Genomic DNA, 12666 nt, shown 5'->3' with positions numbered 1-12666 from the left:
AATCAAATCTAGTTTCACATGAATTCCACTTCTACATATCGCAGTGGAACAGGTATTTTTTTCTTCTCAATGTTTATGGCTTTCAGTGTACTCTGGAATATTTTTTTTTCCTGGTCTCAGAATTACAGACATTTAGTGGTGATTTGTAAGATAGTCTGTAGTGTAGTGGGGGAGGGAAGAGACCTTTATAATCTATCTTCATGTTGCTATTGCTTTTAATGCCTCTTTTCAAATTTGAAGTCACTTAACCACTAACTACCTTCCCAGTATAAACCAATCTTTCTTCAACATTTCTTACTTTGAGACATACTGTATGTTCTTTCAGTTGCTCTGGCAAGTAGTCAAGCATATTTTGGATCTGCAGGGGAAAAAATCCAGATTATTGAGAACGCATCAGTTTTTATGTGTACCATTGGCACTGACACTGAGTCCTGCTCAAGTGAACATACAGTTTTTATATAGGCATATGAAGAAAGCTTTTTAGGCAGTTGCTGTTCTAGTCTAGCTCCTGAACTGGAGAAAGAAGAGCCTTGCACTTGAGGTATTTCTAGGATACATTAACCTGAGTGTAAATATCATGCACATGCTGCTGCTTTTCTTGTCTTGAGCTGCCTTGTGTGCTGGATGGATGTGCCAGCTCTGGTACTAGCTATGGACTGGGTGGTAGACTAAATAAATGTCTTTGTAGTCTATTACTGGTTTTTTGAACCAACATGTTTTGCTTTTAAAGTTCACCCTAGCTAGTTATGTCTTAAACGATCCTGAGAGCAAGGAGCTTGCTAATTAATTTATAAAGTACCTAGAATGGCAGGATGTTCTTGTAGCTGGAGCTCATGAGTCTGGAGGTCTGTTTGCTGCTGTAGAAAAAAAGTTAAAGAAGTTTTTTTAAGTGGGGTCAGCTAGTTTTCTGCTTATCATAGATTATCATAGCAATAGCTTGGTTTACACTGTTACATTATTCTGTATTGAATAATTGCAATAATTGACTCCCACAGTTTATCATACCTAGGTCTTACCTAAAATACTTGTAAAATCACACAAACTATTGTATTTCTGTTCCAGACAGAACTTGAGAAATCTTTTCATTGTGTAAAAATCATGGTTTAATTCTTATTCCAGAATGCATTTTTAAGACTTAGGATATGCAGGTTTGATAGGACCTAGCAGAATTTAGCCTGCAGAGAGTGTGAAAGACTAGTGGAAAAATACATGTGACAAAGGTAGACATATCCTTATGTGACATCTTGGTCACATTAAAAGCTGAATTACTATTGGTATTCTAAGGAAAACTATAGTTAGCATTCTCAACAACTCATTCCCCTTTTTGCTTTTTTTTCTTCTCAATTGCAAGATGATTATTCACAAACCACAAAACTTCAGTTACAGTATGTAGTACTTGCAGTGGGTTTTTTCAAATAACTGTTTTAAACAATCAACCAGTAAGGATTAGTCTTTCTGACCGAGCAACCAAATTCCTTTTTCAAAGGAAGTTGTATCAAGGTTTTTTACACATGTGCAGATCAGTAAAGAGCACTTGGGAAATGGAAGTCTAGAGAGTAGGGTGCTGTCATCAAGACCGTTCAGCCAGCCATCGTCTTACTCATGAAAGTCTCAATAACTGGATTTATGAGCTAATTAAATTACCTTGTCAGGCCACATATGGACTGCAGACAGTCGGTTGAACATCTCTGTACTACTAATAAATACTTTTATCTTGGTCTGGGTAATTAAAATAAACTCTTAAAAAATCCTTTTGTAATTAGGTACTTCAAGGTCTAGATTATCTACACAGCAAGTGCAAGATCATTCATACGGATATAAAGCCAGAAAACATATTGATGTGTGTGGATGATGCCTATGTTCGTAGAATGGCTGCTGAGGCTACTGAGTGGCAGAAAGCTGGTGCTCCTCCCCCCTCTGGCTCAGCAGGTATGATACTATATTTAAATGCAATGTAGTAAAGTTCCATCAGTGTAGCAATGCTAACAATATTTTGTTTAATGAAAATGATAATTTTAAATAACTGTGTGTGAAAAATGCATGTTCTAGTTAATTCTTATGCTCTGGAAACTATCAGGGAAATGCTTTCTTCTCAGTTTTGCACATTCAAATTTTTGGGGTCCGCAGAGATAGAAAAAGATTCATGGTATAAACTTACTCTTCTCCCACCCCACAAGCTTTAACGGCTGGGTTTTAGCTGCACTGGGGCCTTGCATCTCTAGAATTGACAATAATTAATAAACTTACCTAAATTATATGTCTAGTTCTATTACAAGTTAATCAGCATCCTTGTGAATTTATCTGCTTTCTCGTCAGTCATCACTTATTCTCAGGATGCAATGAAAAGTCTTAGAGTCCGTAGTTTTTCATGCTTGAAAATGGAACTTATGTACCTAACTGAATTCGTGATAAGCCCTTCTACCTAGCACTGTATGTGAAATGTTTTATGTTAAACTTGCCAAGAGTTTAGATAGGAACTGTACATGATGTTCAGCTAGGAGAAAGCAAGGTAAAGGAAATTCACAGCAATCGGTAAAGACAAAGAGGAAGTGTGGCTTTTGCAGTGATCTTTAGTACCATGGTTGCTATTTATTTGCCAGTTGACCTCATCAGCTACAGGCAGTAGAGAAATAACGTTTAAATACCTTTGTAATATTGTCAGAAAATATATCACAGATTACAGTCTCTGAGGTATAGTAAAAATACCTGCTATATCAGGGACAAATACTGTGGTAAAAATCCATAAATATTTCACAGTATTATATAAGTTAAGATGCAAAATCTTATAAACTGTGAATATATTGTATTGAACTTTACGTAATATGTAATCACATAATAGCTAAAGACTGTATGTTATTTGTGTGGGAAGTAACTTGATTTTGTTCATGCAGCCTTTATATTGCTTCCTGACATTAAAATAAATATTACTTTAAGGAATATATTGATGGAGTTCTTATCACACTTTGTTCTTAGCAAATTGTAATTAAATCCATGGCTTTCCACACAGAAGCTGAAGATGTGTTTTCTTTACAGCATTTCAAGAACAGGTTCTGCATAATTACCCTTTTTAGAGCAGCGATGGTGCTCAAGTTTAAGAATCTTTTTGAAAACCTTGCCCTTTCAGGGGCATACAAGCAGTTTCATCCCTAACCTTACCAGCAGGAGCTGAAGCTATAAAAGAGCTCTGAATTCTCAACTGTCTCTGTTCTGTTTTTTATTTTGCATTTGTTAATTGCCATATGCCTGTATGTCTGAAGAAGGTCATGAGAGGTTCTCTTCCCCCGTTCAGTTCCTCTTTCTCACTTCCACTGTGTCTCTGTCTCCCATATTTGGTTATTTCTATTGGTTTTGATTATTTTGGGAGGTGGGGTGGGTGTGTGGCTTGTATTGCTTTTCTGTGCATTATCACAGTTAGTTTGTAATCTCATCAGACCTAGTCATTGATAGTATCCTTCTGAGAGATGCTTAGGAAGAGGTCCATGCTGGAGATGCTTTTTTTGTGGTAGTATGCTTTTTGCCATAGGCACTTCTTCATGCCTCCAGTCCCAGCAATCTAACTACTACATGCACGTTTGACTTTGCTGTTGAGTGCAACACAGTAGTTGTCTCTGTTGATATTCCCTGACCTGTTTAGAGTATGTCTATACCTGCTCAGTCAGCTAACTACATACATTTAATCTGCGACAACTTCACTCTTCACTGATTCAGACTTTCCTTTCTGACTTTCATTAACTCTCCACCAACCACAATAGAGTGAACAGATATTGATGCTAGCTCCTTCCAATTCCAGATGCTATAATGGAGACAGCAGCAGGTACTTGTAAAGAGTAAAAAATCCAGCTAAAAAAAATTTCACTGCCTTATATTTAGTTAAGAATATTTTTACATGATTTCTACTACTTTCTGCTTTTATGGAGTTGTTTTTGTAAAAATATATCTTTAAAATTTTATTTTTTTTCTTTTTTAGTGAGTACAGCTCCACAACAAAAGCCTGTAAGTATTGTTATATAACTCAAGTTAACTATCTTACTTTCTGTGTTTCTGTAGGTATTAGTAGCTATCAGACTGTTGGTAGTCTACCCTTTTCAAAAGCTTCCTTTGAATAAAGCTTTTATCTTTCAAAGAACACTTTGAATGTCTTTGGCCTTACCACTTTTAAGCACAGTATTTCTCTGATGGAAAGTCTCATAGACTTACAATTCTATAGCGATGTCAAAAAAAGTTAAGTATTGCTATTTTCATCTCTTGAGGAATAATCCATTCTGTTCAAATCCTGACAAAAATGGGTGCCTGCACTAAATATCACGCATTGCAGATAGCTTAAGGACTTTAAGGCCTTAATCATCAAGGCCTTAAAGGAGAGGGTTTTTTAGGAGGTTTGAAACATCTTTTTGCTGTATACATACAACAAATAACCACTGATAATACCGCTGCTTAGAAATGTCTAAGGTCAAACCTGCTTTCTCTGTCTTTGTGTACAGAACGTATATAATTTTAATGGGTATACAACATGGGTGAAAATCAATAGGATTGTCAAATTAACTGTCTTGTTTTGACCGTACCATAGCTTCTTTTGAAGATAACAGGATTTACAGATAAGCCTTTGAGAAAATAACATTTACCTTTGTTCCTTGTACTTTATTTTTTAATTATATGAGGATTTCTTACTGGGATATCTAAACAATGAATGAAAACAGGATAGATTTCATTTATCAAATAGTAAAAATAGAAGTCAGAATTCAGTTAAAATATAAGAAAGTGTTTCAATCCTGGCTCAGATGTGTTAATTTTTCTTTTCCTTGTTATTGTACCTGAGTTTTTCAATCCTTATGTTATATAAAATGTGAAACTTTCTGTAATGGCCATCTGTTGTTTGTGATTCATATGTTTTGGGCCAGAAGTGTATAATAAAAATGCCTTCCTTTCACTGGGAAATAGCTGAACAACATAGGATTTATTTAAAATTCTTTACTGTTTTTAATCTCTTTGGCTTTCTTGTAATATTTTTCTCAGCATTCTTTTGCAGGTCATTACCTGCATTGTACAGAGAGAGAAATAATGTATAAAATTTATGTGTAAATAACTAGATATGATAGCAGACTATCTTCCATATACAATATAATCTGTTAACCTAGATTGAAGTTTATTTTGCCTAATTGAGATTATAGGATCATAGGAATTTTACTGTGGCATCTTAGATGTATTTTGCTCTTGTACCTAATGAACAACCATGTAAAAACATGTATAACTATATAAAATTTTGATTACTTTTTTACTTCATATAACACCATTCTTGATGTGAAGTAAAATGGAAAAAAGCAATATGTTTGCTATTTTAATTGTCATCCAGTATTTTCAAATAAAAAGTAAACATACTGTAAGTGAATCTGCTGTGAGATGCCTAGAGAATAATTGTTCAGCGGTTTTTTGTTTCCTTTTGTTTGTATTAATATTTCAGGTTGGAAAAATATCCAAAAACAAAAAGAAGAAACTGAAGAAAAAACAGAAGAGACAAGCTGAGCTGTTAGAAAAACGCCTGCAGGAAATAGAAGAACTAGAGCGAGAAGCTGAAAGGAAAAAAATAGAAGAAAATGTAACCTCAGCTGTACCATCAAATGAACAAGAAGATGAGTACCACCCAGAGGTGAAACTAAAAACAGCTGATATAGAAGAGGTAGTAGATGAAGAACCTGGAAATGATGATGGTTAGTATTACCTGCTTTTATTGACCCTGAATTTACTGTTTCAGAGGAGAAAGTAACTGCAGCATTGCATCTCGTGCAATGAACAAAATCTCCAAACTGTCCTAGATCATTAAGTTTCATTTTCTCCTGTAGGTAAAATCATAACTATAAAGTCTAAAAAGGAAAAGTAAAGTGAGACCCACTACAGAAGTGAAGAACATCAATAGCAATCTAGCTATCAAATCCCATAAAAGAGCACACAGAAAATTCAACAGAACAGTCAGTTGTCATACCACATTATGTGCAGTAACTAAGTATCTTGGTGAAATAGAAGAAAAATAAGATTAATTTCTATTCTGTAACATTAATGTAGTTAGAGTCATCATTACTTTACCCTTTTCTTACAATTTGTTGTAATGGTCTATGAGATAATAATGATTGCAGCTTCTTCACTAAAATTTTTAAGATGTCTTGTTAAAATTCTTGTTTAGTCCTGGTGATTTGGAGCATAATTGTTACAGTCCAGCTCCATTCTGGCTTCCCTGGTTTTCTTGTCAACTGTTTCCAATTCTGATAAAAATGTAACTGTCTTTTGATTTCGTTTAGTTTTGTTCTGCTCTTACTGTGAATTTTCCTAATTCTATTATGACTCACTGTTTGACACAGATTGAGTTACAGATCTGTAAAGCTTGCTTTCAAGACCTCATGTATCGTCCCTTCATAACATTCTTCTCTTCTGAACTGTTCCCTCCTGAACCACTTCCCATTGTTTATTTTTTTCCAGGAGCCTTATTAGTTCTTTCTTTCGCCTTTAATTTAGATTTTAAGGTCTTTTGCAGTGATCTCAGTGTGTGCTATGTCAGAAGTCAAGTAGTTACTGAGGAGTTAAAAATTATTAATGCCTAATTTCAAAATGCTATATTGATTTATGATCTAATGTGTTGCTCATGGAAATTTTTCAGGTGAAGCAGAAGATCAGGATGAAAAAGAAGACACAGAGAAGGAAAACACTGAAAAAGATGACGATGTTGAGCAGGAACTTGTCAACACTGACCCTACAGACCCTAAGTGGATAGAATCCCCCAAAACAAATGGCCATATTGTGAACGGCCCGTTCCTATTGGAACAACAGATTGAAGATGAAGATGAGGAAGAGGAAGAATGTCCAAATACAGAGGAGTATAATCTTGATGAGCCAAATGCAAAAAGCGATTACTCTTATAGCAGCTCCTATGAACAGTTTAATGGTGAATTGCCAAATGGACGTCATAAAATTCCTGAGTCACAGTTCTCTGAATTTTCAGCTTCAGTGTTCCCTGGGGCTCTAGAGTCTGTAGCTTGTGGTTCTGCTGTTTCTGAAGGATCAACTGTAACTGAAAGAGAGGAGAGCAGCCCATCTCATGACAGGAGCAGAACAGTTTCAGCTTCAAGCACTGGGGATTTGCCAAAAAGTAAGTATTCCTCCTAGTGGCATATGCCATGCTTGAAGTCTCTTGGAGCTGTAGGGGATGTCTTGCGTAGAATGAATAGTGGGGATAAACCTTATGTATATGTTTTATCTCTGTTCAGTGAGACACATGTATGTAGATACTACTTTTTACTTGTTTGGGGTATTTTTGGTGAAAATTCAGTACAAAGCCTTATGGGTACACAATTCTTTCAGTAACATAAAAGGACCTTTCTATAACAGAAAAGAGCTGTATCACACCATTTCCCTGACTTTGAACATAAGGTGTAGCACTTCTTAGTGATGTTGACGTCTACCTACAGGTGAAGTGTTTTAAATGTGTTTAGTTTCTGGGTTGGTGCCAAACCTACTAATGTCCTGGCCTCCTTCATGCTTGAGTCTGAAGAGTGCCCACTGAAAAGATGGTGCCTATGTGCCAGCCTCTGCAGTCAGAGAAATTTGTGCAGACTGCCCCCAAATGCTCTCTTCCCTAGGTACTGCCCAGACTTGGGGAGGGAAGTGGGATATGAGGTCAGATTAACCATAGCTAGGCTTAGGTTACAGCTGCAGCCCACTAATGGGATCCCTTTTTCCATTGCTGATTTCATCTTCTTGGTTTCATCTACAGTGAACACGTTGCTCATTGAATCATACATTGTGTGAATGCAAAAATCTTGATTATGATTATTTTAAATTTAGTATTTCATGGTAGAAGACTTTTGGCAAAAAGGCAGAGCAGATATCTAGAAATGAAGGGGAGACCTTTAAGTTAGTTTGCTCCCAAAGCATCCTGGTGAATTTTGACCTCCTAGGACCAGGTTTCAAGGAAAAGCAAATGTATTAGTTTTGAATGGCTTTTAGAAATGGGAGGGGGGGAACCACTTTTGATTTGAGTTGATGGAAGACTTTTGTAGCATGAGTGTGTATTACAGTAAAAAAAAAAAAGAGGCAATAGAAGGAATAGAGCCAAAAGTGGAATAGAAAGGCAGTAGTTAGGTTAAGAAAAAATTGTAGTAGTCAAATTAAAGGCAGTAGTTTAGCTGAGCTTACTTTAAGTAAATTGGATGATTTTTCTTGCATTCAAAACTGCGAGCTTGATAGATGCAGCTTGGAACACAATGCAAAGGTATTCTTGTTAAATTCAAACAAATCTACCATCTTAAATTTTAAGAGGAAAGCAGAACTACGATTTTTTTTTTCTGCTGTAGAACTTTGTTTTTAAGGGTATTAGATAAGTTATTGTAGATGAAATATTGACATTGACAGGTCAGTCTATACAAGAAAGAGAAAAGGAAGGTTGTAGTTGCAAGTAAGCATTATTCCCATAGTTTAAGGGCAGAAGGTGATCATGAGATCATGTAACCTGACTTCCTTTTATAACAAGCCAGTAATACACCATCTGTTAAGCCCAGTAACCTTTCTTTGGCTTAAAACATATTCTCCAAAAAGATACCTGTTCTTGATTTGGACAAATGAAATGATAAAAAATATAGTGTGGTTGAAATGTGTTCCACTGGTCAGTACTCAGAATTGTTTCAGAAGAATGTCGCAATTTTGGATTTGTCTGGCTGCAGCTTCTAGCTATTACTTCTTGTTATATCTTTTCTCAGTCCTTAAAAAATTCTGTAATATCCTGTGTTTTCATTCATTAACTGTTCTTTTCTGTTTCAAACAGTTCCTCTCAACCTTTTATTAAAACTCAACAAGACGAAGTCTTTGTAAGGCATGTTGTCAACCCTCAACTCATTATGTTTTTTCTGTATTCAGCATGGTTTTGGACATTCAAATTCTGGCCACTAGAACTGCTCAGATCCAAAACTTTAGCCTGTAAATTGTGATTTTTGACGATATGGAAAGTGAAATCTTGGTGTCATTGCAAAGAGCTGGATTTTTGCCATTGAATTAAATAGCTCCAGGGTAGTACACATAGGTTTTATTTATAGTGCCAGTGGCTAAATGATAAATATATGGATTTCAGCTTTAATAAAGAAAATACTGAGAGACTAAATCTGTAAGCGGATAGAAGAAAATGAGGTAGCTTAGGGAGAAGATCACCAAGCCTACATCAACATTGTTGCAGATGAAGTTACTAAATTTAAATAGAGATGTATCGAAAAATATGGTCGAGTGTATTTCTTGATTTAAGACTTTAGAAGAGCAATTCACACAGTTACAGAGTCTGAGAAGTCAGGTAATCTGCAGGTAGGCAAGAAATGTGAAATAAAATACAGCAGAGTAGAGCTGTATTTCTGGAAGATGTCAAGATCCAGGCAAGTAAGTCTTCCTCTCCATCTCCTTACACTCTGTAGTCCCTGAAACAATGTGTAGGAGGTTCCTAGATGCCTGGTAGCCTCTTCCTTTGTGTTGCTGGCAGTATATAGGCATGAAGCCTCTACTCCTGGTTTCCTGGGGTGATGTGTAAAATCCTCATGCCTCCAGAGAGTAAAGCCAGATAGTAAATTCAGTCACAGCTCACTTTTGCAGAAAGAGGAAAAGCTGAACATCATTAATATTAATGGCGTCAATAATAATGTTGGGTTAAGCAGTAATAAAACAGATTAAGGTATTTAGAAAGAAGAAAGATACAACAGATGCAGGTTAGTCAATATTTTTAAATGGTGCTACTTTCTCAGTATAACTTTAGTGCCCTTTTCTGTAGAAGTAGGCTTTATTTGTTCCCTTCTGTCTAGGCATTGCTATACATCATTAAGTAACATGGTGTCATCTTATTTTTTCAGGATACTTGCCTCATTCAGTGCACAGACCAGTTTGTGTTCAGTGGATGAGCAGCTATTAAGTTTTTGTCTTAAAAAGTTTTAACTGCATGACCAAATGCCCTTAAGATAGATCTATTAATTTCCTCATGACTCTCCTCCTCATTCTAGTGTTTGAATGTTTACTAAGTATACTATCGTGCTGATACTGTGAGAAGAGGAGGTGATATTTCTCAGTTTAATAGAACTAGGACACACAAAAGTGAAAATCAGAAATGCTTACTAATTTTATGCTGAGGTTGAGCTCCTTCGGATACTTATTTGAGAGTACTTACTAAAAAGTAAGCTCCTTTTGACTTCACTTTCAGTTGTGAATGATCTGTGTTTCTCAAATTCAGAATCCAAGGTCTCATATTCATCTCTCGGAAAATACGGGACATAAACTTCATGAGTTCCTGAGAAAAACACAAAAGTTTAGGCACTTGCCTGTTGTATAGGTGCTTTTTTAAAACTTGAGTCTTGGACTCCATTCCAGCTTTTTTAGAGGACTGTTTTGTTGAGGTCACTGCCCTTCCTGTCTTCTGGTGTTCAGTCCTGTCTTTTCTTTCCTTCTCTCCCCGGTGGATCTTGCTATTTTCTTTTCTGGTTAGCCAGTATTTCAGTGCCTTGATGGTCTCTTCAGGCTTGCTGTCCCAGCAGTTGAAGATCTTCATCTGATTTCAGTCACTCCTCACTCACCATTAGACATCCTGTATTTTTTCTCCTTGTCCCATGTCTGGTGTATTTTCCTCTTCCAATTCTTACACCAGTTTAAAAGATCATTATATCCCCATTGGAGGCCCGGGTGCCTTTTGGATCTAGTACCTCTTTCTTACCACCAGTTTCCAATTTAGTCGTCTTAGCTTTGGGACAAGGAAACGAAGATCAGTCCTCTGCTGCTATGTGATTTGTGATACTGGGTTCTGTCTTCCACATTCAAGTCAATCTGCTTTCTTCCAATGCAGTTTAGGAGCTAGCAGGTGGTATGTCCAAACAAAGAAAAGCAGCAGTCCTCCACTGTTGTATGTTAGGGTTATCAATGTCCCAAGAGCCTCTAAAGATTGCAGTATTAATAAGATTAAAGTTCTGCCTTTTTAGTCCAGATCATACTCAATGCAAATAGGACCTTCAGTGAACTTTGATTCTACACTGAATTATCTGTGAAATGGGTGACAGTCCCCTAGGCTCTCAAATTAGCCAGGTTTTGGTGAGTCTTTTTCCCCTTTGGACAGGTACAGGAAAAAAAAAAAAAAAGGAGAGAGAAAAAAATCCAGCCAAATCTTATTTACCTTAGCCAAGAATGGAAGTGCAGAATTTATTTTCTCAACGAAACTGTTCCAAGAACATGTCTTTCATGTAGAGTTCTTGGAGTTTGAGTTTTAACATTTTCTTTCTGAATCTGTTCTTGGAAAACATATGCACTGTTTTTGCTTAGAAGCTCCTCTGGATATTCTAATAATAGTTATTTGGCAGTTAAAGAACACAAAAAATTTGTACTTGAAATGTGTAAGGACACTTAGAAATCAAGGTAGGAAATCCTATTTATGTTGCTTTAATTTCTCGTAACATTCAGCAAATGATTTTGATGTCTTCAATGTATTACAAAACTAGACAAAGTGTCAAGTTAAAACTGCTTAGAGATAATGAACAGTATGCTCAAAATACTAACTATTCTGTATTTTGCTTGTGTTAGCAAAAACTCGTGCTGCTGACTTACTGGTGAATCCACTGGATCCAAGAAATGCAGATAAAATTAGAGTTAAAATTGCTGACCTGGGGAATGCCTGCTGGGTGGTAAGTAGAGCAACATCATTTTAGCTATTTAGCCTCCACTATTTAAAGCAGGCCTTTTTGTTGTTTGTTTTTTCCATTAATGTGGTTCTTTCTATTTTAGCATAAACACTTCACAGAAGACATCCAGACAAGACAATATAGATCCATAGAGGTTTTAATAGGAGCAGGTTACAGTACACCTGCTGATATCTGGAGTACAGCATGTATGGTAAGAACAATACAATGTATATTTTACAAGAATAAACCTCCTAAACCCAATTGTTTATTTAGTGAGGAAACCTGATGAGGATGGTTCTGACATTTTGACACAAATACATTATCATAAATTATGTCATATCAGATAACTACTGATGATTTTTCCCCTTTATTTCAATTTCTCAAGCATTCTTAATCAAAAGGAAGTATGTTGGAGAACATTTCTAATTTTCATTTGATGCATTTTAAACTTGCAAGTTTGGAGGGAAATATATGTATATTTTAAATTACAAAGTCTAACTGAAATAGTACAACTGCATGTTTCCTTCCCATCTTAGAATCTGTGCAACTGTTTGCTGTGTTTCCATTCCTTTTTCTTGCATACAGTAGCAAAAAGTGAAATACGTCAAATTCTTGCCAAGTGCAGTGAAAACATCAGATTAGGCTGGCAAATCACAGCTTTAGGTTCTAAACTTTGAAGAGGAGGAGTTAGTTTATTAGTAAAATATGTGGTAACATTCTGTTGAATTAGTTTTAACACAGTAAAATTGAAATTATAGATTTTTAAAAATCTTTAAAGAATAGGAAAAGTAAAAACTTAATCATTCAACTTTCTGAAACATTCTGTAATAATTCTTTGAAGACAAATAAGCTACAATGATCTCATTAAAGATAGTTTTGGAAATACATTTAGAAATATCTGTCTATTTTAAAAGTGAAAACCTATTCAAATCTTTATATTTTACAAATAAACGTCTGAAAAGAATAAGTGTGTGAGGAGGAGGAGAAGACT

General features: G+C 35.7%; 1 protein-coding gene across 5 annotated transcripts in view; it reads left to right on the top strand.

Annotated features, from left to right (window-relative positions):
- Nucleotides 1-12666, top strand: part of SRPK2 (SRSF protein kinase 2) — a 148413-nt gene that overhangs the window by 116716 nt on the left and 19031 nt on the right. For all 5 annotated transcript variants that reach the window (XM_049814198.1, XM_049814199.1, XM_049814195.1 and 2 more), the window contains 6 exons: nucleotides 1764-1929; nucleotides 3968-3993; nucleotides 5459-5705; nucleotides 6647-7135; nucleotides 11578-11678; nucleotides 11779-11886. In XM_049814198.1, coding sequence (XP_049670155.1) covers nucleotides 1764-1929; nucleotides 3968-3993; nucleotides 5459-5705; nucleotides 6647-7135; nucleotides 11578-11678; nucleotides 11779-11886 — 1137 coding nt within the window. The remainder of the gene's footprint in view (nucleotides 1-1763; nucleotides 1930-3967; nucleotides 3994-5458; nucleotides 5706-6646; nucleotides 7136-11577; nucleotides 11679-11778; nucleotides 11887-12666) is intronic.

This window comes from Accipiter gentilis, chromosome 11 (assembly GCF_929443795.1).
Source record: "Accipiter gentilis chromosome 11, bAccGen1.1, whole genome shotgun sequence".
Classification (NCBI taxonomy): domain Eukaryota; kingdom Metazoa; phylum Chordata; class Aves; order Accipitriformes; family Accipitridae; genus Astur; species Astur gentilis.
This window is presented reverse-complemented; position numbering and strand designations above follow the sequence as displayed.